Below are 26,200 nucleotides of genomic sequence, written 5' to 3'. Positions count from 1 at the left end.
CCAATCGAGCTCCACGGTGCTGAGTAGTGAGCATAGGGCACACTACAGGACGTCGTGCCCTGAGGCCACCCTTGTGAAGTCTGTTTCTGACTGTTTGGGCAAAAACATTCACACCAGTAGCCCGCTGAAGGTCATTCTGTCGGCCTCGGGCAGTGCTCAACCTGTTCCTCCTTGCACAAAGCAGCGGATATCGGTCCTGCTGATGGGATGAGGACCGTCTACGGCCCTGTGCAGCTCTCCTAGAGTAACTGCCTGTCTCCTGGAATCTCCTCCATGCTCTGGAGATTGTACTGGGAGACACATCAAATCTTCTTGCAACAGCACGCGTGGATGTGTCATCCTGGAGGAGTCAGGAAATCTGCGCAACAGGAAGATTAAGAAATCGCCTCATGCTTCCAGTCGTGATAATGACTCTTGCTAAAGCCAACACTTGTGGAAAAACAGTTTAAAAAGATCAAGAGGGAGGAGCTTGAAATGGCCTCCAGCTGCAAAACCAGTCCTGTTTTGGGGACCATCTCGTTGTTGCTCCTCTGGTGTACCTGTTGTTAATTCCATCAACACCAATGCAGCTGAAAGTGATTAACAACCCCCTCTGTAACGTGCCTGACCAAAACCTTATCAGAAAAGTGTAATTGAATTCATGCCATACCCTGATAAAAAAAACTGTTCTGTTCCTTTAATTTTTTTTTAGCAGTGTAGTTAGCTATCCCCTCACTTCTTCTGTAGTCAGGAAGAAGCTAAACAAAGATAATGAACCAGTTGATTAAGAATGGTCTTTGTACTGAGGTATAGCACAAGACAGGGTGAGAGTATGTTGTTCATACTCATCAGTGGGCATGCTCCAACATGCTCTGGTGGTGCACGCCGCAGGCACGGAAGCTGTAAACTTGACTGACAGATAGGTGAGCTCACTCATCCCTGCAAGGCTTCAGAGAAAGAAGGGGAGGCAGCATTTACTTGAGGGGGAGGAAATGTTGGAATGCAAACGCTCAATGATGACAGCAGGGTACAATAGGAAAAGCACCTCCTTCTCACTGCTGCCCAGTCATTCCTGCGGAAAGCAGATGTCACAGCCGGAAACAACAACTTCGTTGAGTGGCTTGGACAGAGGTATCCCCGTCCGAACATCAGAAGATTATGCACATATCACTGGGTGTCTGCCAATCTTAGCTACGTTTCATAAAGCAACTGTGGAGCTTTCGGAGCAGAAAAGTGTATGGCTCGGAGGTTATTCGTCTCCTGAAAATGATAGGGACCAAGAGGAGCATTAATCCTATAGTTAGAGCTCTTATTAAACATGTAAAGGAAAAGCTGCACATATTACAGAGCATCCATATAATGTCACTTCCAAAACGACTGGATCCCAGATTAAAAAAAAACCAAACAACTAAAACTTTGTTTTCTAAGTTCAAAGTTTTCAGGTTCCGAAAAATTACAAGCTTGGAGCAGGCTTGAAGTAGTTTGAAGCGGCCTTTGAGCGTTAAAAAACTATATCACTACTATCTTCTTTCTTTGTCTAACTGAGACTGACTGATACTGACTACCAAATGGGAGCAGCCGTCTTTACTTGATCAGGTGACTGATCAGGTGACTGATCAGGTGACTAACCAGGTGACTAACCAGGTGACTAACCAGGTGACTAACCAGGTGACTAACCAGGTGACTAACCAGGTGACTAACCAGGTGACTAACCAGGTGACCAAAGGCTTTGTCCAATAAAAGTCCATGGCCCAAGGCCAGCAAATCTTAAACAAAAACAAGAATTTAAGCCAAGGAAACTAAATTGGCTCCACCAGCCATCATCAATCATCTCCAACAACATCAACAGGCAATGTAGATGACAGACCGAGTAATATCTGTTTTCTCCTTTAGTTAATTGCATTTAGATGGATTATGACACTTACTTATTTTATATAATCGATCTATTTTATATCATATACAGTCGTATGCAAAGGTTTGGGCACCCCTGATCATTTTCAAGATTTTCCTTTATAAATTATTGGTTTTTCGGATCAGCAATTTCAGTTAGATATTTCATATAGCAGACAAAAACAGAGAAGTTAAATGAAGTTTGTATGATTTACGGAAAGTGTGCAATCATTACCTAAACAAAAGTCGGCAGATGCATACATTTGGGCACCCCGACAGAAAAATGACATCAATATTTAGTAGATCCTCGTTTTGCAGAAATACCAGCCTCTAAACACATCCTATACTAGCTTCCAATGAGAGTCTGGATTCTGGTTGAAGGTATTTTTGACCATTCTTCTTGACAAAATATCTCCAGTTCAGTCAGATTTGATGGTTTCCGAGCATTTAAATCACACCACAGATTTTCAATAATATTCAGGTCTGGGGACTGAGATGGCCATTCCAGAACTTTCTACTTGTTCCTCTGGATGAATGCCTTATTAGAATTTGAGCAGTGTTTGGGGTGGTTGTCTTGTTGAGGCATCCAGCCCCTGCGCAACTTCAAGTTTGGCACGGATTCTTGAACATTGTTTGCAAGAATCTGCTGAATCCATGCGACCTTCAACTTGAACAAGATTGCAAGTACTACCTGCACTGGCCGCACAGCCTCACAGCATGATGGAACCACCAGCAAATTTGACTGTGCAAGTGTTTGTCCTGGAATGCTGTGTTGTTCTTCCGCCGTGTATACCGCCCCTTGTTATGTCCATATAACTAAATTTTAATTTCATCAGTCCACAGCACCTTATTCTAAAATGAAGCTGGCGTGTTCAAATGTACTTTAGCATACCTCAAGCGACTGTTTGTGGCTTCTGTCGCATTACTCTCCCATACAGCATCTCCTTGTGCAAAGTACCCTGAATAGTTGAACGATGCTCAGTGTCACCATCTGAATGAAGATCATGTTGTAGGTCTTTGGAGCTGTTCTGTGGGTTGACTTTGACTGTTCTCACCATCCTTCGCCTCTGCTGATCTGAGATTTTCTTCGCCTGCCACTCCGGGCCTTAACTAGAACTGTGATTGTTCCATTTCCTCACTATGTTCCTCACAGTGCAAACTAATAGCTGAAATCTCTGAGCTAGCTTTTTGTATCCTTCCCCTAAATTATGATGTTGAACAATCTTTGTTTTCAGGTCATTTGTCAGTTGTTGTGAGACTTCCATGTTGCCACTCTTCAGAGAAGATACAAAGAGGAGAACAACTTGCAACTGCCCACCTTAAATACCTGTAACTGGAGATGTTTTGTAAAGGAGAATGGTCAAAATACCTCCAACTAGAATCCAGACTCTTATTGGAAGCTATAGGAAGCGTTTAGAGGCTGTTATTTCTGCAGAAGCAGGATGTTTCTTTTGGGGTGCCCAAATGTATGCACCTGCCTACTCACACCTAGGGGAGATATGGAGTGCTCAATCGGCCTACCAAGCATGTTTTTGGGATGTGGGAGGAAACGTGGCTGGAAGTGCCACCTCCGGGGATGGAAGTCCACGCCGCCACGCCTGAAAGTCGACGGCAGTGCTTGGGGCCATGTGGAGGTGAACTATTTATGTTATGGTTATTTGATATATTTTATTTCGTGTAGCAACTTGTATATGTTTTTATCGTTACAGTTGAGTAGTTGTTGGCTCGTTGAAGTCTTGTTTTGTTTAAAGAGCCGTTTACCAAACTCACGTCTTTCCTTGTGCTTTGTGAACGCTACAATATAGTTATATACAAGATCTGTGGAATAATGACGAGGCTGACGTCAGGGTACACGCGCGGCGTTGTTGACAAAGGACGAGGAATTTGATCGATGGATTTAATGATTTGGAGTGACACAGATGGTTTGATAATATTATTGCTTATATAATAGTTATCCATCCATCCATTTTCTGAACCGCTTAGTTCCCACGGGGGTCGCGGGCGTGCTGGAGCCTATCCCAGCCGTCATCGGGCAGCAGGCGGGGGACACCCTTAACCGTTTGCCAGCCAATCGCAGGGCACACAGAGACGTACAACCATCTGCACTCGCATTCACACCTAGGGACAATTTAGAGTCTTCAATCGGCCTACCAAGCATGTTTTTGGGATGTGGGAAGAAACTGGAGTGCCCGGAGAAAACCCACGCAGACACGGGGAGAACATGCAAACTCCACACAGGGAGGGCCGGAGGTGGAATTGAACCCGCACCCTCCTAACTGTGAGGCGGACGTGCTACCCAGAGCGCCACAGAGCCGCCCTAATTTCTATAAATCCTATAAACTTAATTTCACTTCTCAAATGTCACGTTTTTTCTGCTATGTGATATATTTAATTCAAATTGCTGATAAAAAAAAACAATGATTTAAAAAGGAAAATCATGAAAATGATCAGGGGTGCCCAAACTTTTGCATTCGACTGTAACTCATCTCATATCTGGGTATGCTTCCCAGGTACAACACTGTAGAGTCATCTAGATGCTTCAGTGATGGCATCCAGAATCACTCAAAATGTCACAGCTGATGCTACAGTAGAAGTTCAGCATTACCTGTCCGAACCAAATATTGGAAGGACTAATGACCTACTTGTTTATTGGGAGGGACAGAAAAACATCCACAAACCTCCATAAACTTGCGCTTGTCTACTTTTGCACCCCAGCATCATCTGTTCCCTGCAAGAGAGTGTTCTCCAAAGCAGGGGAAGTAATGTCTAAGAGAAATCGCCTGAATCCCAAGACCATCGAAAAAATATAGTTCTTGAATAAAAAACAATAACAATCCCCATCAGTTGCACAAGCACATATACCAGACTCTTCACTGTTCACAAGCACAATTTTGTAGAAGTCATCTTCATCCATAAGCACATCAGTCTTTCCTTGTTAAAATACAGCAGCCCTTCAAAACTAAATTTGTTCTGTCAAGCTCAACTTTGTTACAGTCTGTTTGGAAAGCATAGGTAAGAACTACTTGTATGACACCTCTGACAGTGCCAACAGGGTAACTGCAGGGTCATCAGCCAGGAATCAGCCTTCATTGATGTTTCGCTCCATTAATCCCGGAACATCTCACGGTGGTTGGGCAGCGGCAAGGACGTCTCTCTGCCGCCCCCTGCAGCCACCCCGAGGACCCCTTTTTTCCCCACAACCTGTCCTTCCTACGCAACCACAACCAGAAGCTGGCTCTTTCCGCCTGTTCTGCCAGGTCCCTGCATGCCCTCTTCTGCCTTGTCCCAGATACTCCAATCTTCCTGAGGAGGCGCTGGATGGATTTTCCAACGAAACCTCTACAGCCAACGTCCACTGGGAAGATAGTTGTAGACCATCCAGCTTCTCGGTATTCGGCTACTAGGTCGGTGTATTTTTCCCTCTTTCTTTCAGAGGCATCCTCTAGTCCTCCCTCCCAGGGGACAGTTAGCTCTGTCAGGATTGCAGTCCTAACTGCAGGGGACCACAGGATGACGTCTGGCCTCAGAGAGGTGGTGACAATCTTTGGTGGGAACTTGAGCTGCCAATCAAGATCCACCCTTACGTTCCAGCTGCAGCCGGGTGTTAGCAGGGGTGATCTATTTCTCTGGCTGAAGGTCTGAGCACCGGCCTCTTGTCCAACGAAGTGGATGAATGTTCGTGTCTTCAAAGGAGGGTGTCTGGCTTCATCTATTCTCTGCACTTCAAGGACTTCTGCCAGCTTCCGCAGAACCAGATCATGCCTGTCATGAATGAGTGGAGCAGGGCGACCAAATGCAGCGTGGACCAGGATTAAACGAGCTGGTCCAGCTAAACGAAAGGGAAGTGAGCCAACACAGATGGAGATAGAGACTCACGACCAGCAGACAGGCAAACAGAAGTTCACTTGGACACGGAACAGAATCTGACCGTGAGCCTCCACACAAGACCAAATGGACAAGCAGGACAGGAACACTAGGTGCAGACCCAGACGGGAGACAACAGTAGACACTGAAAGAGGGAGCAACAGCAATGTGTAAATGTTCTTTTAGGGGAGACAATCTCTGTACAATGTGATGCTCATATATGTACAATTCTTTTATTAATTTATGTAAACATAACTGCTCAATCAGAACATGTATACAACACACACAACTGGATGAACACACACAGGGGGGTGACGCCCCCCACACTCAGGTACGAAACGGTCATGTGACAAGTTCCCGCCTTTCCGGACAGTATAAAACAAGCTGACCTGGAGACAGAAGCTGTTGTTTCATCTGCTGCTGTGCCTTGTGTACTGACCACCATTAAACAACCCAAGATCTTGCCAATAAAGAACCAACTCTATACTCCACATCTTTCTTTTCCTGGCTCAACATCGGACATCCCGCGCAACACGCAACAACACCGACAACAAGAAACACACGGGCAGGGTTTAAATATATCAGATAACAATAGGGAGCAGGTGACAGACATTATGAAAATGAAGGGATGTGGCTGAGGGAAGTTGCGTGTTCTAGCACGGACGTTGTTGGAATAATTAGATGGTTGGCCTGACCAAGGGCCTCATAATTTACGAGTTGGGAGTCCCTTACTTCAACAAAGCTATCTGTCTAGCTCCAGAGAGTTCCTTTAACTCCCTTCCTTTCTTATCTCACTAGCTATGAGCAGAGCTCCCTCGCACCTGAAAAGGTACTCTGTTTAATTCAAAGGAACTTTTTTCTCTTTTAAACAATTCTGTAGCTTTTATTTATGGATTGTTGTTGATGTTGAGTCAGGCAACCAGCAGTCAACCGCCTGAGGAGCAGGATAGACTTCAACATAACTGCTGGGATCACAGAACGGCCAAGGCCATGCAGCCTCGCACCACATAACATTCCTTAGCTAATCAGCGTTGCTACAGCCACAATCTCCCCTCCCTTTAGTGTAGCAAAGCCTTTTGTAACCAGGGCAACCCAAAATAAAAAGAAGAGATAGCGGAAGAGGAGCTCAGAATTGGTGGAGGACTGTAACTGGGCCTTCTACATAATTCTCCTTGCGAGCAAAAAGAATACTGGTTGTCTTCTAGTCTTTGTTTTCAGTGTGTGAATTAATTTCTGATGATATTTAGACCTGACAGATGTGACAATGCCACCACCTATACAGTCATCCCTCGCTACATAGCGATTCATTTATTGCGGTTTCAGGACATCACAGAATTTTTTCCACAAAAACATTTTAATTTCAAAATAAAAATTATAAACTGAGGAATTACGGCACGAAAGTTACTCGCACACCAGCAGAAGGCAGGGAGTGCCCACACAACTGCAGTATGTTCACTTGTTCCTTATTGTAAAAAAGTTGTTATAACAATGAGCTCTAAAAACATTTTTGCAGTATTGTACCTTATTATTCATTTTTTATAAGAGTTCTAAAAACACATTTGCAGTATGCACACTTGTACCTTATAAAAAGGTTGTTATAAGAATAAAAGTCAAAGTCTGCTTTATTGTCAAGTTCTACGCGTTAAGACACACAGAGATCGAAATTACGTTTCCCACCATCCCACGGTGAATAGACACATTACACAATACATACAAGCAAATAGCACAAGGAGTAAAAACAAGAAGGCACAAACAACAAATAGATAAGAGCGATGAATAAGTAATAAACAAATAACCTAAATAAATAAACAAATAAATAGAGGAGCAAAATGGAGCAAGCGTGCATACAGCAGACAGCCAGAATATAGCGCAAAGGTACAGGACGTTATGCTGCCAAGGGTGGAGGGGGGGAGAGAGTTCAGGATCCTGACAGCCTGGAGTGTGAAGCTGTTGGTTAGTCTGGTGGTGTGGGAGCGCAGGCTTCTGTACCTCTTCCCAGTGGGGAGAAGATCAAACAAAGAGTGAGCGGGGTGACTCACATCACACACAATCGCGGTCGCCTTGCGGGTGAGATGGGAGGTGTAAATGTCCAGGGAGAGGAACGAAGCACCGATGATCTTACTAGCTGTGTTCACTATGCGCTGCAGGGCCTTCATGTATTCAGTGCAGCTACCACCCCACACAGCGTTACAACTGGAGAGGACACTCTCAATGGTGCCACGGTAGAATGCGGTCATGACGGCAGGAGGAACACTTGCTCGCCTGAGTTTCCACAAAAAGTACAGGCGGCGCTGAGCTTTCTAAAAACATATTTAGAGTATGTACACTTTAGCTACATCTACATGTCACACACACACACACACACACACAAGTGTGCGTATTTAAAAATGAAGCGGGAGCAAAACTGAGTTTGGTATTCACATTTTTATTACCGGTAATGGTCATCAATTAAACCCATCGAAGTCATCATCCTCTGTTTCCAAATTGAACAGCAGCGCTAAATCTCCAACAGAAATGGCAGGTTCACTTTCTTCACTGTCAGAGTCACTTTCCGTGGCGTGGCTCCTCGGCTATGATGTTTTTAGGATGTGCGAATGACTGCTCACATGCAAACGTAGATCCAAACATGGTCAATACAGCAACACTCACACGCTGCAGTGTGTGGTGTGTGACAGGAAGCGCGTTCCAAGTTTTGAGAATCAGCTGGTCTTTGTAGGTAGCGTGGCACATGTCGAAGTGCCGTTTCAACGATGTAATTTTGTCATTGCAAATTAGACACACCGCAGAACCCGCTCTCTCCACAAAGGCAAATTCTTCAGTCTATTCGTCCTGAAATGTACGATACTCGTCTTTTTTTCTTTTCGCCATCTTCTTCGTCGAAGGGTTAGCTTTGAGCTAATGACCGAGCTGACGCAGTCTCAGACTGATTCAAAAGGGGGCGTTTACCTGTTTTACCCAGCAACGGCAAACGTAGGCCAGTATCATCCAATTAAAATAATGGACAATTGCTCCTGTAGCTCTGAACAGGACAAGTGAGAATATTTTGTTTTATCTGCGAGCCATATGCAATCATCAAAAGAGCCACATCTGGCTCGCGAGCCATAGGTTCCCGACCCCTGACATAGAGTCACAGATCAACAGCAATGGTGATGCGTGGAAAAAAAACCCCAACTGGTCTCCTTACACGAGTTTGTGTGTATATTTATAGATAATAATGAGACAGAGGACGATAGCGAGTGCTCAAATGTGTGACTGTATTAAACCGACGCCCGTGCGTCAGGACATAATACAACACAGCAGTGCCCCTGGGGCATCCCATTGTATGTGGAGGCGGGGGTTTTCTCACTCCCTCTAACATCTCCCCATTTATAGATGGTACCTTATACATTGCTTCAAGCTCCCGCAAAAAAATGTAAGAAACAAAACCGTGGTGCAGACCAAATTAAAATTAATTCATACTGCAAATCCAGGTGCACAATTCTCCCTCTAACGTTCTCATGGTGCTCTTTAATACGTCCGCCTTACAGCAACGCAGATAGGGACCATTGCATGATAAGGCGCGCTGCACATTTTGAAAATCTAAGACGTTAACCCGCGCCTAATAAACGTGAAAATACGGTATCTAAAATGTTTGAGCAAGTGTCAATACAGTTGCATAGAGTCGAACATACCGGTACTCGATTTCACTTAATATTTATTGAACAATGCATACAATTGACAGTGCCTGAACATGAGTCCTGCCCATCCGCCAGGCAGGTTAGCTACCTCACAACAGTGCGGCGGAGTCATACGATGCAAATGCTAAATTAGCTAATCATGGCAAAACGAATGAGCAACGACACATCCACTCGCCAAACCAAAATAAATAAGAGATGCAGTAGTTCTTTTAAGATTGAATGGGTGTCGGAGTGTCTGCAACATCAGGAGGAACTGGTGAAACTGAGTGAGATTTTCTCTTTTTCGCGTGAGAAAGGTCTCCTCTGCAAAACATGCAGTCAAAGTGGCGGGGGGTGGGGGGGGTCAAGTTAGGAACGTTCTCGTCGTGACCCTGTTAAGCTCCGTAAGGAGACCAATCTTAACATTACATGCCAAAAACAGTCCAACCAATTGCAATCTTGTGGGTGGTAAAAGGATAAAGCCTCGGTCCACTGATAACATGTCTGTTCGTTTTTACTCTTTGTGCTATTTGATTGTGAGTGTTGTGTACTGTGTCTAGTCACGTGGGACGGTGGGAAACGTAATTTCGATCTCTTTGTGTGCCTTAACGTGAAGAAATTGACAATAAAGCGGACTTTGACTTTGAATATTCGGTGTGAGTGTGGAGAGGGCGCCCAGACCATTGAGCATATCCTCCGAGCGTGCAGAGCACCTTGCGGTGGTTGGCTGTTTGGTGTGACAAGCTAAAAAAATGAAATAAAAAAAAGTGGCAGGCGAGTTTACGGCGGGAGAAATATGGAAGGAATGGAAGTTGGACTGCCTCAAGCGTCACGTCACGTTCACCAGAAAGTCTTTTCAAAGCTGTTGGAATTGTACAAAGTTACCTATGTCGTTAGTCCTAATACTTGTCTAAAACACGTTCAAACGTATTTGCGAGTAGGCTCAAATTAACTTGGAGTCTTATGCTACACACGTAGCATTTTTCCCATAATGCCTCATTGCTTTGCGCATGCTTGAGTAAAAGGCTACTTTAAGCATTTGACATGCATTATACCATTATGTACTTACAATTAACTCAGTAAAACTATTTGGCACCACGGTGGAGGACTGGCTAGCATATTTCATCACAATGCAAAGGTTGTGGGTCTGATTTCGGCTACGGCCTTTCTGAGTGGAGCTCGCATGTTCTCCCCATGCCTGCCTGGGTTTCCTCCTGGTATTCCACTGTTCTCCAATATTGCATAGACCATGGTAGGTCGACTGACGGCTATAAATTGTCCGTAGGTGTGAGCGTGAATGGTTTGTAGTCCATGTGTGTCCCGCGATTGGGTGACAACCAGTTCAGGGTGTCAATGACTACTGCCCAAAGAGTGGCTAGGCTGTGCTCCAGCAAAGTACCACTACTCTGTGAGTAGGCATTTTCAGAGAGCAAGAGTGCGCTCCGCTGCTATTAAAGAGTATATCAACCCAACATTTTCTTTACAATATGTTGTATATGCCCACAGGAACCTAAATACATCATTCTGATTAATATTGCGCCGGTGGAATGAGATAACCAACAAAATTCACTCGTTCTTATCCATCACAGGGGGGGGACCATTTTCCCACTCCCTGCCGACTACAAATGACATCAGTTGCCAGGTCTCAGGTAAAATCACAGTTCAGCTTTAGAAAACTGGTGATCAAAATGGCCACCCATTCAGATTGTGAAAAACATTTTGACTGTTAAGTTCATATTCAACAAGTGAAAAAAATATCACTGCGTTTTGACTACTTGGGCAGCTGAGTCACGCCGAAGGTTACGTCATACATCCTAAAAACCGGCCAAAAAAAAAAAAAACGGCCTTCGCAGGACGCACCCTGTGAATTTGGACACAGCTCCTGACTCCCATCTGGCCTGGGAACTCCTTCGGATACATCAGGAAGAGCTAGAAGTGGCTGAGGATAAGGAAGTCTGGGCTTTCTTGCTGAAAATGCTGCCTCTACGGCCCAACCTCCAGATAATCGGTAGATGTACGTACGGATGACAGATAACAGGACAGAAATTCAGTATTTTTACTGGGATAATTATTTAGTTTGTAATTGTAATTGAATGGACTTAAACAAATAAACAAATCAAATGTGCTCTATGCGCTAAAAAAACAACAACCCAGGACCAATAAAGCATTTGGATTTTGTTGTTTTATTTTAAAGATATCACTCAGATGTTCCTATGGAGAGAAAAATGAACATTATAACACGAGATACGTGCTGATGACAAAAATGTCTTCTTACTTGGCAACAACGCCATCATTCTTTGCCAGCCTGAGGATGGAATCATCAGACTCCCCCTGTTTTGCATTTAGGAGAGAACACGCACATGTTAAAGAATTACAAGTATTTAAACCATTGAACAAAATCCAGGATCACTCACCATTCTGCGGATGGCGCCACAGATGGCGTAGGTCTTGAACTGACCGTTGAAACGACCCGTGACCTTGTCCACCTGTAGCAGAGATAGTTAAATGATTGAATTCATACATAGAAATACATCCACATTACAGATAATACAGAACGTACATGGAGTTTGAAAAACCTTTCTGTTTTCATTAAAAAAACAATTTCATACATTACACTTCATTCAGGAGATTTCAGCTTTCATGAGTCTAAAACCAATGGATGAATTACAGTCAGGTTATAAATTTCGCTGGCGAGATCCAGTCCTATGCAGACCAGAATGACAGCAAAAACCTCAACAGCGCCCTCAAAGCCATCTACGGTCCAACCTCTACAGGATATCCCCCTCTCCTCAGCTCTCCCTCAAGTGCCAGTCAACACTGCTCTTGATGAGCCACCAACTGAAGCTGAAGTAACCAAAGTCAGAGGACTTCCTGACGGCAAAGCACCTGGTGCTCACGCAATTCCAGCAGAACTTTATGCAGCTTGTGGACATCCCCTGACCAAACATCTGACAGACTTCTTTTGCACCATGTAGAGCCAAGGAAAGCTACCACAGGAGTTCAAAGATGCCTCCATCGTCCACCGATACAAGCGAAAAGGCAACCGGCAGGACTGCAACAACCATTGTGGCATTGCTATGCTGTCTGTAGCAGGCAAGATCCTGGCCAGAATTTTGCTCAACTGTCTGACAGAACATCTTGAGCATGAAGTCCTCCTCCCAGAGAGCCAGAGCGGATTCAGGCAGGGTCGTGGAACTGTTGACATGATCTTTGCTGCTCATTAACTCCAAGAGAAGTGTCGTGAAGAGAACGTCGGTCTGTACTCCATCTTTGTAGATCTGACGAAGACCTTTGACACTGTTTGCCGTGAGGGGCTCTGGAAGATCATGTCAAAGTTCGGCTGTCTCAACATCTTTATCCACATGGTCCGCAAATTCCACACAAGTCCAAGACAACGGTGCATATTCTGAGCCCTTCCAGGTGGAAAACGGAGTCAAGCTGGGCTGTGTTCTGGCACCCACTCTGTTCAGCATGTTCTCAGCCATGCTGACAGACGCATACCATTTTAGAGACATGGGAATAGACCTGCGCTACCGCACTGATGGCAAGCTGTTCAACCTACAGAGACTACAGGCAAAAAGTAGAGTGCAGACGACCACAGTCCGCGACTTCCTCTTCGCGGATGACTGCGCACTCAATGCATCCAGCCAGATGGAAACGCAACTGAGCATGGACATCTTTGCCACAACATGCTCTGACTTTGGCCTCACCATCAGCACAAAAAAGACAGAGGTGATGTACCAACCTGCTCAAGGAGCCCTTTCCACTGAGCCCCTCATCAGCGTGAATGTGCAGCTGAAAAGTTTGTCTACCTAGGTAGCACCCTGTCCCATACGGCCAATATAGATGAGGAAGTCATGCACAGGGTGGCACATGGGAGTGCAGCCTTTGGCAGACTCCGCAGCTCTGTCTGGGAACGTAGAGGGCTCAGCCTGCAGACCAAACTCAAGGACAGGCCTATAAAAAAGCCACCACAGACACCTGCGGGGCTTCTCTCTCCCAAAGAGCAACAATACGTGAAGAAGACCGCAAGAGTTCCAAGATCTTGTCCAGCCTCAGGAATCTTAGTGTTAGACACAAGATCGCTTGCTTGGATTAACTCAAAGAATTGGATTTGACGACATTTCACATGGAACTAAGTGAGGGGAACGGGTTTTTCTTTGATTAAGCCGGGGGGAGAACAGCCGTGGGGCGATTGCAGTTTCTCTTAAGGCTAACCTATTTGCCAAATTAGAATTTTAGAAATAAAAGCGAACTGATCACTCAACTTTATTTCCACCAAAAAGGGCATGCAACTTTTCCTACTTTACTGTTTTATGTTTGATTATCAAAAGGACTCCGTAACTGAATGATTTTATTTGTACGGGTATCAGTGAGTGAAATTGTTCAAATTGTTGGAGGAATTAAGATTTGTAATGCTATTTCATACTTTTTCAATAAATGTGGCTTGTATAATCATTTAATTCGTTGTACGCTAATTTGTATGGTATATGCGATCGACTGTTTGATTTTTATTTGACAATTCGATTCGGTTACAGGTACAGCGGAGCCTCGGTTTTCCACCACAATCTGTTCCAGAAGGCTGTTTGAATTCCGAATCATGTTTTCCCATTACAAATAATGGAAATCAAATGTAATCCGTTCCAAGCAAATTAAAAAAACAAAGAAAACATTTTTTTCATTTGCGCATTTTTGTCGGATTGCGCAACTGCAGTGCACCGCCGAACGTTCAACCGTAGCGCGTCACCGACCGCGCAACTGGTCACATTATTGTGAATGAGCAGCCGCTGAAAATTTGAAAATATTTTTAAATTCCTGATGAACTTTCCAAAATTTAAGTGGACCTCAGTACGCAGGGAGCTTAATTTTCTCTGATCGCGCAACTGCAGCGCACTGCCGAACCCGCAAGCGTAGCGTGCCGCTGACCGCGCAACTGCACCGCGCTGGTCGCATTATTGTGACAGAGCGGTCGCTAAAACTTAGAAAATATTTTTCAAGTCCTGATGTGCTTTCCAAAATTTAAGTGGACCTCAGTGCGCATGGAGCTTAATTTAGTCCGCCAGCCAGGCGCTCACTGTCGCATTGCTTTAGGAGCGTCTTTGTGTTTTAGTATGGCTTTACTGCTCCAACTTGCTTCCTCTGGAGGCATGATTAGAGTTGATGCAATCCTCAGAGTAACGAGAATGTAATAATGAACGGAGTCAGTTGGCATGCGGGTCCTCTCGGATCATTTCGCGAGGTTTGACAACTCCACTGTACTTATGGCATAAATTCAGACCGTGTTAAATAAAATTAATGAATGCGTTTAAATTTGATTAGTCGTATTATTGTTGGATTCAAATCCAATTGGTCGTTGGTTGCTGGCCCGTTCTGGACTTGTCTGGATGCGCTTAAATCTAACCTGGACAATTGACGCATTAAATTGCCTTCAAAATTATTTGAAGGATAATTTTATTCCGTATAAATATTTAATTTGTTTAAATATTTACTTCAATTAAGTAATTCATCTGTTGCAGGCCCGTTTTGTACTTGTTGGACCGCGCTTAAACCTAACTCGGACAATTGGCGCATTAAATTGCCTTCAAAATTATTTGAAGGATAATTTTATTCCGTATAAACATTTAATTTGTTTGAAAATATCATTCGTTTAAATAATTGAGTTATTTGAAGCATTTCAACAGTAGGGAGTTTATATACAGTTTTAGAATTAATCATTAATGTATAAAATTTCTTAAACACTATTATTGTCATACTTCCATTAATTCGACTCGTCATTGAATGAAGACGTGTAGGCCCGCTACTTCAGCAACGAAGTAAAGCTGACCCACATAAATAGTTACTTCGGTACAACTAGGGCAAGTGTGCGCTAGATCAATGAATCCCTAAGGTCGTCACAAAGACGTCTAAAAATATCCAAAATATAACAAAAGCCTAAAATCACCAAAGGGAGCCATCAGTGTCTCAAATTTACGTTGCTCAGCACGAGCGTTGTTTGACTTCAAAGGGATTGGCATCATAATTATATTGATTCTTTTAGAATTAATTTAACACAGGTGGTTACAGCACTAGGATGAGTCCCTTCACCCCCGGCTTATTCAACCCTTTAATGGGAAGCCGGTCGCTTTAATAAAAAGTGCAGATTTGACGTGTTACACCAGCTTCTATATTAAAATCTGTGTTATCGAAACAAAAGACATAAAGTCCTACTCCTATGTATGTAAGGAGAGTCGAATAATTGAATAAAAATAAATACTAAAGACGCTTTTAAATGTATTTCTTTTTTTAAATAAAAGTACAGTTTTTTAAAAAGGGTTTCGACACTATTGAAAGTGATTGTGATTAAAATCCAAAAGAATCAACATGATTGTTTTAGACTAGCTCTATAAATATTGGGACCATAAGAACAAAGTCACTTTTAAAGACGCTCTGCTGACAGCAGCTGGGTGGCTATCAGTCGAGGTATCTCAACTTGACAGCGTATTTTATGTTGGTGTAAAATGAACAATTCAGGTTCTCCGGTTGAACTGCAAAGTCGGATTTCCATCGGACCACAAACACACCACAGCGTAGTGTCGCAGCAAAAGCACACACAAACTGAATATGTGCTGATGCAATACAATCAGGCAGACAACATGAAATCTCAAGATTCTCCAATTTGCCATGCACGCACGATTAGCAAGTGGCTGATCAGGCCTTCTGCTAACTGACCAGTGGTTTGGCGATCCCGTTTACAATGCGCTCCATAATTAATATTAGACAATTTCCCATGGCACAGCTGAACATCTCTCACGGTGGTTGGCAAACACTGACGTAGAGTTCATACCCCTGCTGTCATTAATAAATAAATACCATTGTTTTGTGCGAAGAAACCAGCATTGGGTCCCTCTAAAATGGCATAAACAAAGAGACATAATTACTCGTTCAGTTTAGTTTGAAAATAACTATATTTCTTTTTCAGTTTTTTTTTTTTTTGTTTATTTGTTTCATGAACTTGAATATTGTGCTTTAAAGTGTGAATTGCTTTATTCGTTTTTTCAGTGTATTAAAAATAATATGTGAGGTGATCAACTGTACTAGTAAGTAATGTGTTAATGATCAAGTAAATGTTTTTGGAAAAAAAAACACAAGCCGCTCCTGAGTATAAGTCGCCCCCCCAAACTATGAAAAAAAAAACGCGACTTATAGTCCAAAAATTACGGTAAGTGGACGAATTATTTTCTTTCTGTACCTTTTAGTAGTGTAAATCTGTAATTGACAGGTGTCCAGCCAACGATATATGGTTCACTTACGCTACATATATGTATGACGTGTGTCCTGCTCATCTATGCAGCGCAGGTTTGCCTGCTAACGACAGTACGGCAGAGTCAAGCGATGCAAATGCTAAATTAGCTAATCATGGCAAAACGAATGAGCAGCGACACATCCACTCACCAAGCCAAAATAAATAAGTTTGGATGGCTGTTGGAGTGTGTGCAACTACAAGAGGAAACGGTGAAACTGATTTTCTCTTTTTCAAATGAGAAAAGTCTCCTCTGCAAAACATGCAGTGAAGCCAAAGCGGAGGGCGAGTTTACGGAGGGAAAAATATGGAAGGAATGGAAGTTGGAATACCTCAAGCGTAACATTCAACAGAAATATTTGAAATCTGTTGAAATTGTACAAAGACTCAAGATGAGAGAGGGGATCGGTACATTCTTGCGAAAGAGCGCAAAAGATGGACAGAAAAGGAACAAGCCCTCACACACACAAAAAAAATAATAATAATAAAATCGACCCCGAGCAAGTCTGAGTTCTCAAAAACAATAAATATTTATTTAATCTGGTGTTGCACACAATGGTCCACACTGTGCACAGTGAGCTTGAAACTTGAAAAATTAGAGGGAACACTGCTTCTGAGGCACAATTAGAGCTTTCTGGAAAGCCAGGATCATTGCAGAAGAGCAACGTGACGACAAGACAATGACAAGATGGAACTTGACATGTTTCATGGCAAACTTGCCCAATTGTTTAATTTGGATACAGAAGATGAGGACTTGGACGATTTGCATATAAATATATACCGTAATTTTCGGACTATAAGTCACATTTTGTTTACATAGTATGGGTGGGGGGGGGGCGATTTGGGTGATTTTGTTCACATATTTTCAAAATTAAAAAATCCGCAATGTAGTGAAACCGCGATAAACAAACCGCGATGTAGCAAGGGATTACTGTCATTTGAACTGCAAGTGACGTCACCGGTGCCGCGCGGCGGTTGTTTACATAAAGGACAAAGAATTCGATCACGGGATGACGAAGATGACGACGGGCCCCACGTTTGAAGGATTTAATGATTTGGAGTGAAACAAGGTTTGAAAAACTTATTTATGTTATAGTTATTTTCATTCATTCATTTTCTGAACCGCTTAGTCCCCACGGGGGTCGCGGGCGTGCTGGAGCCTATCCCAGCCGTCATCGAGCAGTAGGCGGGGGACACCCTGAACTGGTTGCCAACCAATCGCAGGGAACACAGAGACGAACAACCATTCGCACTCACACCTAGGGACAATTTGGAGTGCTCAATTGGCCTATCAAGCATGTTTTTGGGATGTGGGAGGAATTTATTTCGTGTAGCAACTTGTATGTTTTTATCGTTACAGTTCAGTAATTGTTGGCCTATTTGAACTCTTGTTCTGTTAAATAAAGAGCCGTTTGCCATACCCACGTCTTTCCTGGTACTTTGTTAACGCTACAATAAAGTTATATACTAGATCCGTGCGGCGCGTGCGGCGTTGGTTACATAAAGGACGAGGAATTTGACCGATGGATTTAATGATGAGGAGTGACTGACACAGATGATTTGATAATATTGTTGTTATATGATACTTATTTGAAATATACTTTATATCTCGTTATATGGGTCTGTGGAATAAGAAATGCAACTTACGAGTCCGATTTCAGAGGCGCATACGCCGCATTGTTTACATAAAGGACGATCGATGGATTTAATGAATCAGAATGATACAGATGGTTTGATGAACGTGTTATTTATGTAATTTTTATTTGAATAACTCTGAATGTTACGTCAGGCTCATTCTCAGCTCCTCGTTTGTGTATATGTCACGTTAGCATACCGTATCGTTTAGCCTGTTGTTGCTGGTTCATGTCTGTTCTTGGTGTTGGATTTTGACAAATAAATTTGCCCCAAAAGTGCAACTTGTACTCCGGTGCGTCTTATGTATGTTTTTTTTCACTTTATTGTGCATTTTATGGCTAGTGCGACTTATACTCCGGAGCGACTTATAGTCCAAAAATTACGGTATTAACAATGATGTGAGTACATAGAGTACAAGGTTAAACAGTAGAATAAAGTACAACCAAACTCAGTGTCTTGCCCCCATAAAGTTTTTTTGTTCACCGTAAGACATGCCATGCATAGGCCCGATAATGCGGTGCGCCTACATACAAAACAAACCCCGCAATTGTTCCTTTTAACCCCAAGTACCTTATGGTGCGGAAAATACGGTAAATTGGAAAAAGATTACCTCTGCTATGTTGATCTGTACGGAAGCGTGGTCCTTGGCTCCGATGATCCGGTTGCTTGCAGAGCTTTAAACAAAAACAAAAAATAGTAAAAATAAATAAAATAAAAAACGGTAAAATTAATTAATAAGAATACTCAGATCGCTCTAACAGGCCATCCTTAAAAATGACCCAGATTAACACCCAGAAATCATGCATTAGTGAACAGAATTATTCTGGACCATTACTGTATATTGTCAGCTGAAAACCTCGAATCCCTGAGGTTGGTCGATTTTAACTTAATTTCTAACAAATCTACTTATCGCCATTGTTTACAAATTACCGACTTGTTATTTTTTACAAATTGACCAACTGAAAGTGTTGAAAATGTATGTCATGCTTTCATGGACAATCAAATTTTAATGGCTCAACAAACATGCGTTTTTGGGGATTGGAGGGTTCAAAAGTGATGTTTTTTTTTTTATGTAAAAATTCCACCTGGCATAACCATCACAAAACCTCAACCTAAAAGGATAGTCTACTAGAACATTTTCTCAATTAATATGTTCTATGTGGCCACACTAGTCTAAAGACAGTATTCTGGTTACCGTATTTTCCGGAGTATAGATCTTTCTAAATTTTATAAATTCATAAAAGAAAATTCATAGTTTGGCCGGGAGTGCGACTTATAATCAGGAGCAACTAATATGTGACATTATTAACACATTATTACTTGGTCATTAACACATTACTTACTGACTATAGTATAGTTGATCACTTCACGTTAATTTCACTTTTAACTGCATGAGTGCGCACTCGGCCTGTGGAATAATTGGAGCCGCAACTGACAAGGAGTCAGCAGCAACGTTGTTTATAAGTGACATGGAGGATGAAGATTTCGATGGATTTAATGATTTAGAGTGACACGGATGGTTTAATAAAATTGTGATATGTTATCTGATATATACCATAATTTTCGGACTATAAGCAACGTTTTTTGTCAGTTTGAGTGAGTGGGGGGCGATTTATACCCAGAGCAACTTCTATATGATTTTTTTTTCACGAATTTTCAAAATTCAAAAATCTGCGATATAGTGAAACTGCGATAAACGAACCGCGATGTAGCAAGGGGTTACTGTCATTTGAACTGCAAGTGACGTCACCCGTGCCGCGCGGCGGTTGTTTACATAAAGGGCAAAGGATTCGATCACGGGACGACGAAGGGCCCCACGTACTACCGGCATCATTAGCGGCTTTGTTTGTAAGTGACACGGAGGATGAAGAGTTTGAAGGATTTAAATATTTGGAGTGACACAGAAGGTTTGAAAAACTATTATGGCTTTTACGCACGCCCAGTCCTTCTCAACAGAGTCCCGGCACCATTCGTCGTGGATGTAGACACACGCCATAAAATGCACGCACGCCCGCTCCTATTTATGGAGCTCTCTTCCACCTCCGTGGCTGGAAGTTCAGTAGTTGTTGGCTCGTTTAACTCGTTTTGTTAAATAAAGAGCCGTTTACCAAACCCACGTCGTTCCTGGTACTTTGTTAACGCTACAATACAGTTATATACAAGATCTCTGCAGCGCACGTGCGGCGTTGTTGACAAAGAACGAGGAATTTGATCGATGGATTTAATGATTTGGAGTGACACAGATGGTTTGATATTGTTTTAATATAAGTTATTTGAAATATACTTTATATATCATTATATGGGTCTGTGGAATAATTAGAAATGCAACTTACAACGGGTCCGACGTGAGCATATGTGGCATTGTTTACATAAAGCACAATCGTTGGATTTAAGGAATTGGAGTGACACAGATGGTTTAATAAACCTGCTATTTATATAATACTTACTTGGATAACTCTGAATGTTACACCAGGCCCGTTCTCAGCTCCTCGTTTGCGTATATGTCGCGTTAGCATACCGTATCGTTTAGCCTGTTGTTGCTGGTTCATGTCTGTTTGTGGTGTTGGATTCTGACATATAAATTTGTCCCAAAAGTGCTACTTATACTCTAGTGCAACTTGTATATGGGTTTTTTTTTTCACTTTATTGTGCATTTTTATGGCTGGTGCGACTTATACACCGGAGCGATTTATAGTAAAAAAATTACGGTAGTTTATATATATATAGTTATATAGGCCTGTGGAATAACTGGAACCGCAACCAACAAGTCTGACGTCAGCGCTGCATGTACTTCCTGAGTCAGCAGCTGCGTTTAGAAGTGAACACAAAGGACGAAAATTTTGATTTTAATGATTTAGAGTGACACGGATGGTTTGATAAACGTGTTATTTATTTAATACTTATTTGAATCACTGTAAATATGTTACAGCAGGCCTGTTTTCAGCTCCTCATTTGTATTCATCTAACGTTAGCATCGCGTAACGTTGAGCCTGTTGGTGCCTATTCATGTCTGTAGTTAGTGTTGGATTTTGTCCAATAAAATTATCCCAAAAAGCGACTTGTACTCTGGTGGAACATGTTTTTTCTTCTTCCTTATTATGCATTTTACAGCTGGTGCAACTCGTACTCCAGAGCGACTTGTAGTCCGCAAAATACAGTAATATTGCGGCACACACAAGGCTTGTCAGAAGAAACAATACTTCCGGTACCAATTTGGTACGAACACATTAAAAAATACATCGAGATCTGCTTTTTGTGGTACCGTCAGAACCGAATATTTAACTTTTTACTCTGCAAGTTGTTGATTCTTGCCAGAACTGAAGGGGACAGTAGACACATGCGAGCAACAGTCAGCGGCGCTGAATAGGAAAACTTTCGATCTTTCATAATAATGGCTTCAGCAAGTGGCAGTGGAAGTCCAACACGGCGGGTCATTGAGAAGCCAGATCGCTCAAAGAGTCGTGTGTGGAAAGATTTTGCATTCAAGGCGGATGCAACCGGAGCAATTATAGATTTGTCCATTCACTATCACTGTTATGCCATGTTACGTTATAAATACGTTAACCCGAATATGCCTACATGCCGTCATTTTGGCATGAGTCAGCTGGGGTGATTTGGTTACCAAATGTATTTAATGTCAAACACATGGACTAGGTGCGCATACAAAGGCTCAAATATGCAAAATTACTTTTGGGCACATGTTGAGGGTAAATCACAGGTATCGGTACTGACGACTGAAATTCTGGTATCGTGACAACCCTGGCACACACAAAAATATAATGTCAACGGGGCAAATTGATAGTCTGCGGGGGTTGACAGTGTCCCAATTGTGTGATGGCAGTCTTCCCATCCTGGCCTCAAAATATCTCAACCAAGGATTGACGTTTGACAAGCGTATTTTAAGTACCACAACCATTACATTTGCTCACCATTTACGAGGAACGTAGAGGTCCACAAATTCACCAGCGTCGTTCTGCATGTTGATTAGCAGGTCGTATACAAAGCTGCAGAGAATATTTTCTGTCAACGATTTCACTACACAGAACAATACTTCGTTTCACCCATCTTGACGCGCACATCCAAAGTAGCCTAACCAGTGCGTTTTAATATAATTGGCTCACATGACCTGGGAGCTATTGAGCAAAAACGCTATTAACAGTATTAATTCATTGAAAAAAATCTAAGCATTCGTCACATAAAGCCTATTTGGAACTATCATCCTTTACAGTTTGGGGTCAATAAGTCGCATGACCTGGAGCTATTGAGCTAAAGCGCTAACATTTATAGTAATAAATTCCCCCAAAATATTTGAAGCATTCGAATATTAAAAGAGGTGTATCAACCAGCCCACGTGGACTACCATCCTGCACAGTTGGGGGTTAATAGGTCACGTGACCTGGGAGCTATTGAGCTACACTGCAAATATTTACAGTAATGAATTCACTCAAAATATTTGAAGCATTGGAATGAAATTCTAAGAGGTGCATCTCAACCAGACCATGTGGGGCTATTATCCTTCACTGTTTGGAGACAATAGGTCACATGACCTGGGAGCTACTGAGCCTCTTAGAATTTTGTATCAATGTTTCAAGTATTTTAAATGAATTTATTACTGTAAATATTAGTATATTAGCTCAATAGCTTCCAGGTCCTGTGACCTATTGACCCAAAACAGTGGAGGACGATAGTCCCAAATGGGCTGGTTAAGATACACCTCTTAGGATTTCATTTGAATGCCTGCTTGTTTTAAATTTGAATTTATTACTGGAAATGGTAAAACTATTTCCAGTAATAATTTCCATAATTATCTATTTCCAGATCATGTGACCTATTGACCCCAAACTGTGTTAAATGGGTTGGTTGTGATTCACCTCTTAGAACTTCATTGCAATGTTTCAAATATTTAAAATGAATTCAGAACTGTAAATATTAGCATTTTTTATCAATAGCTTCTGGGTCATGTGACCTAATGGCCCGCCACATTGTAGGATGGTAGTCCCACATGGCCTGGTTGAGATACACATATTTTCATTTGAATGCTTATTGTTTTTATTGAATTCATTACTGTAAATACGAGCATTTTAACTCAATAGCTCAGGTCATGTGGCGTTTTGACCTCAACCATTGCAGGATGATGGTGTAGATACACCTCTTACAATCCCATCTGAATACTCATCAGATTTTTTATGAATATGTTATAGTAAATATTAGCATTTTAGTTCAATCACGCTCATGTGATGTTTTTTGATATATTAAAATTATACCTATAATATGGGTACCCTTCCCCAAAAAGAGCGACTGGCTTGACTGCAATGTTACCTGGAAGCGAGTCGAATCGTTAACACGAGAATTGAACCCAGAACGTCTGCACTGCGAGGCGGACGTGCTGACCAGAGCATCACCGTGCCACCCCAACCCCTTTCTCGGCTAAATCGCAATCTCTAAGAATGCAATGTGCCAATGCGTCGGGGGTGTAAAAAACTGAGCAGAAGCTTCTTAGCATAGCAACTAACATGTGGAACGTCCACGCGCAGCGGCGTGGAAATTGGCAATGAAACTGCATTTTAACTTTTTGTCCTTTAAACAAACACACACACAGTAACGCTATCTGTTTAACGACAACAACCGTCGGTAGAATACACGGTAATATCACCACAGGTGCTCGTTAAAGGCGTTTTCCAGAAGGAGAGAAAGGCAGAGACTCACCGTAACCGGCAAATGGATGACGGAAAGGGGTAGGCCACCCCTTCTTCTTCTCTGATGGTATGACGGTTGACGGCAGTTAGGATCCGTTGCGGCGCTTTATCGCCATCTGTTGTTTCCGTTGGGCTCTTTTAATTCCCGATCTACGTTTCTGTTATCAAATTACTGTCAAGTTCTTTTTAAATATTTATTACACTACACTTACATTCTACCACGTCCAATAAAATAATCTCGTGAAGTGGACAATTATGATAAAAATGCAGAAACGATATCATATTTTCCACATTCGTTCAATTATTTGTTGTCCTTTCCCTAGTAATTTTCAGAACATTTGCACGTTCCACTAATTCTTTTTCTTGGCGCCTGTCACACTACTCCGTCGGAGGTGCATTAACATATGTTAAGTGGAATGTAATGGTACATACCATTCCATTTGCACGTGAAATAAAATAACACTGTATAGATTTATAAGCAAATGTCAATGGCCCTTGCAACGTTGGGATACTGGCACATAGAGATAAATTGGAATTGGATTTTTTTTTTTTTTTTAAGTACAGCTCCAGGAGGCTTTTTGGAGGCTGTTACACATATGTCTCCAATTTTTGGTATATCTTGGCTAAGCAAGGGCGGTTTTGTTCAGTCACCTCTAAAAGATGCAATTGATCCATTTTTTAAAGGTCCAATAAACTCATAAAGTAATAATTAATTTTCCAAGTGTGATGTCAGTCACCTCTAAAAGATGCAATTGATCCATTTTTTAAAGGTCCAATAAACTCATAAAGTAATAATTAATTTTCCAAGTGTGATGTGGTTCATGTTTTCATGATTGTTGAAAGCGTCAAAATTTGCCTTTTTTGTAGCAAACAGCATGTTTCCACACCAAAAGTTTTGTAGATAATAAAAAAGCTTCGTTTTTAAAAATCTTTGTCTTATCATGACCATCTTTAGATGAAATGAAGGAATTTAACTATAGTACTATTTGCCAGTTGTATACCATAAATTAAGTGAAAGGTAAAGGTGCCAACTCCTGGTCTCTCCTGGATTTGAGAGCAGAAAAAGTGCAAAATGGGGGCTGCACTTTCAGAACAAGCAAATGTTCTTGTCCCCACGGGGATCACGGGCATGCTGGTGCCTATCCCACCAGTCATCGGGCAGTAGGTTGCCAGGGCACACAGAGGCGAACAACCATTTGCACTTGCACTCACACCTAGGCCTATTTAGAGTGCTCAATTGGTCTCCCAAGCATGTTTTTGGGATGTGGGAGAAAACCCACCCTCCTTACTATGAGGCCGACGTGCTAACCAGTGCGCCACCGGGTCGCCCATTTTATAATAATAATAAAATTAATATAATTATAATTGATAATATCATTTTCAATCAATGAATAGTGCCCATGCACATTTTAAACAATGCATTCACTTTCACCTATCAAATCTCGGGGTAATATTTGACCAAACGCTCTCCTTTCAAAAGCACATTAAGAATATAACCAGAATAGCATTTTTTCACCTTCGTAATATTGCTAAGATTCGCCCAATCCTCTCGACCGGTGATGCCGAAATTATTATACATGCATTTATCACGTCGCGCCTGGACTACTGTAATGCATTATTCTCTTGTCTTCCCAAGTCCAGCATCAAAAGTCTACAGTTAGTACAAAATGCTGCTGCAAGGCTGCTCTCGCGGACAAGATAATTTGATCACATTACCCCAATAGTAGCCAACTTACACTGGCTCCCGGTCCATTTAAGATGTGACTTCAAGGTTCTTCTATTAACCTATAAATCATTGCATGGCTTAGCGCCTTCATATCTCGTCGACCTAGTTGTACCTTATATTCCGTCTCGTAACTTTCGTTCGCAAAACGCTAGTCTTTTAGTGACACAGAGAAAATGTCTGCAGGGGCTAGAGCATTTTCTATTCGGGCTCCTGAGCTCTGGAATGCCCTGCCAATGGATATTAGAACTGCTACCTCAGTAGAAACATTTAAGACACGTTTAAAGACGTATTTCTATGATATGGCCTTTAATTAACCTGTAGTAGCCGATTCGGCTGGAGTTTGTTTTTGCTCCCTCTCCCCAAATAAACTTGACTTGACTTGAAATCTATGCAAATTGGGAGCCATTTGTTACAGCCCAAGCTAATGTTTATTTATATAGCCCTAAATCACAAGCAAGTCTCAAAGGGCTTCACA

At 42.2% G+C, this 26,200-nt stretch overlaps 1 protein-coding gene across 2 annotated transcripts; it reads right to left on the bottom strand.

Moving 5' to 3' along the window:
- Positions 1–11,553: 11,553 nt before the first annotated feature.
- On the bottom strand, positions 11,554–24,160 carry rps21 (ribosomal protein S21). Of its 2 annotated transcripts, XM_085919564.1 has the most exons (6): positions 24,010–24,156; positions 22,233–22,307; positions 18,914–18,977; positions 11,804–11,875; positions 11,665–11,720; positions 11,554–11,600 (listed from the first exon to the last, which is right to left on the bottom strand). In XM_085919564.1, the coding sequence occupies exons 2-6, from the start codon at positions 22,280–22,282 to the stop codon at positions 11,591–11,593; spliced, it is 252 nt and encodes an 83-aa protein (XP_085775690.1). In that variant the 5' UTR covers positions 22,283–22,307; positions 24,010–24,156; the 3' UTR covers positions 11,554–11,590. The 2 variants fall into 2 exon arrangements, with proteins under 2 accessions (XP_085775690.1, XP_085775691.1); XM_085919565.1 differs by having other exon boundaries at positions 11,554–11,720; positions 24,010–24,160.
- Positions 24,161–26,200: the final 2,040 nt, after the last annotated feature.

The sequence above is a fragment of the Syngnathus leptorhynchus genome, chromosome 1, assembly GCF_054491065.1.
Source record: "Syngnathus leptorhynchus isolate UIUO chromosome 1, UIUO_Slep, whole genome shotgun sequence".
NCBI lineage: Eukaryota > Metazoa > Chordata > Actinopteri > Syngnathiformes > Syngnathidae > Syngnathus > Syngnathus leptorhynchus.
Note: the sequence above shows the minus strand (reverse complement) of the source record. Positions and strands in the feature narration are given on the sequence as shown.

Bases quoted from the DNA above. Each gene is read 5' to 3' on its own strand.
- rps21 (XM_085919564.1), bottom strand. From the start codon at position 22,282: ATGCAGAACGACGCTGGTGAATTTGTGGACCTCTACGTTCCTCGTAAA. The intron at 18,978-22,232 runs GTGAGCAAATGT...TTTTGTTTAAAG, and splicing joins CTCTACGTTCCTCGTAAATG to CTCTGCAAGCAACCGGATCA. The intron at 11,721-11,803 runs GTGAGTGATCCT...AATGCAAAACAG, and splicing joins GTGGCGCCATCCGCAGAATG to GGGGAGTCTGATGATTCCAT.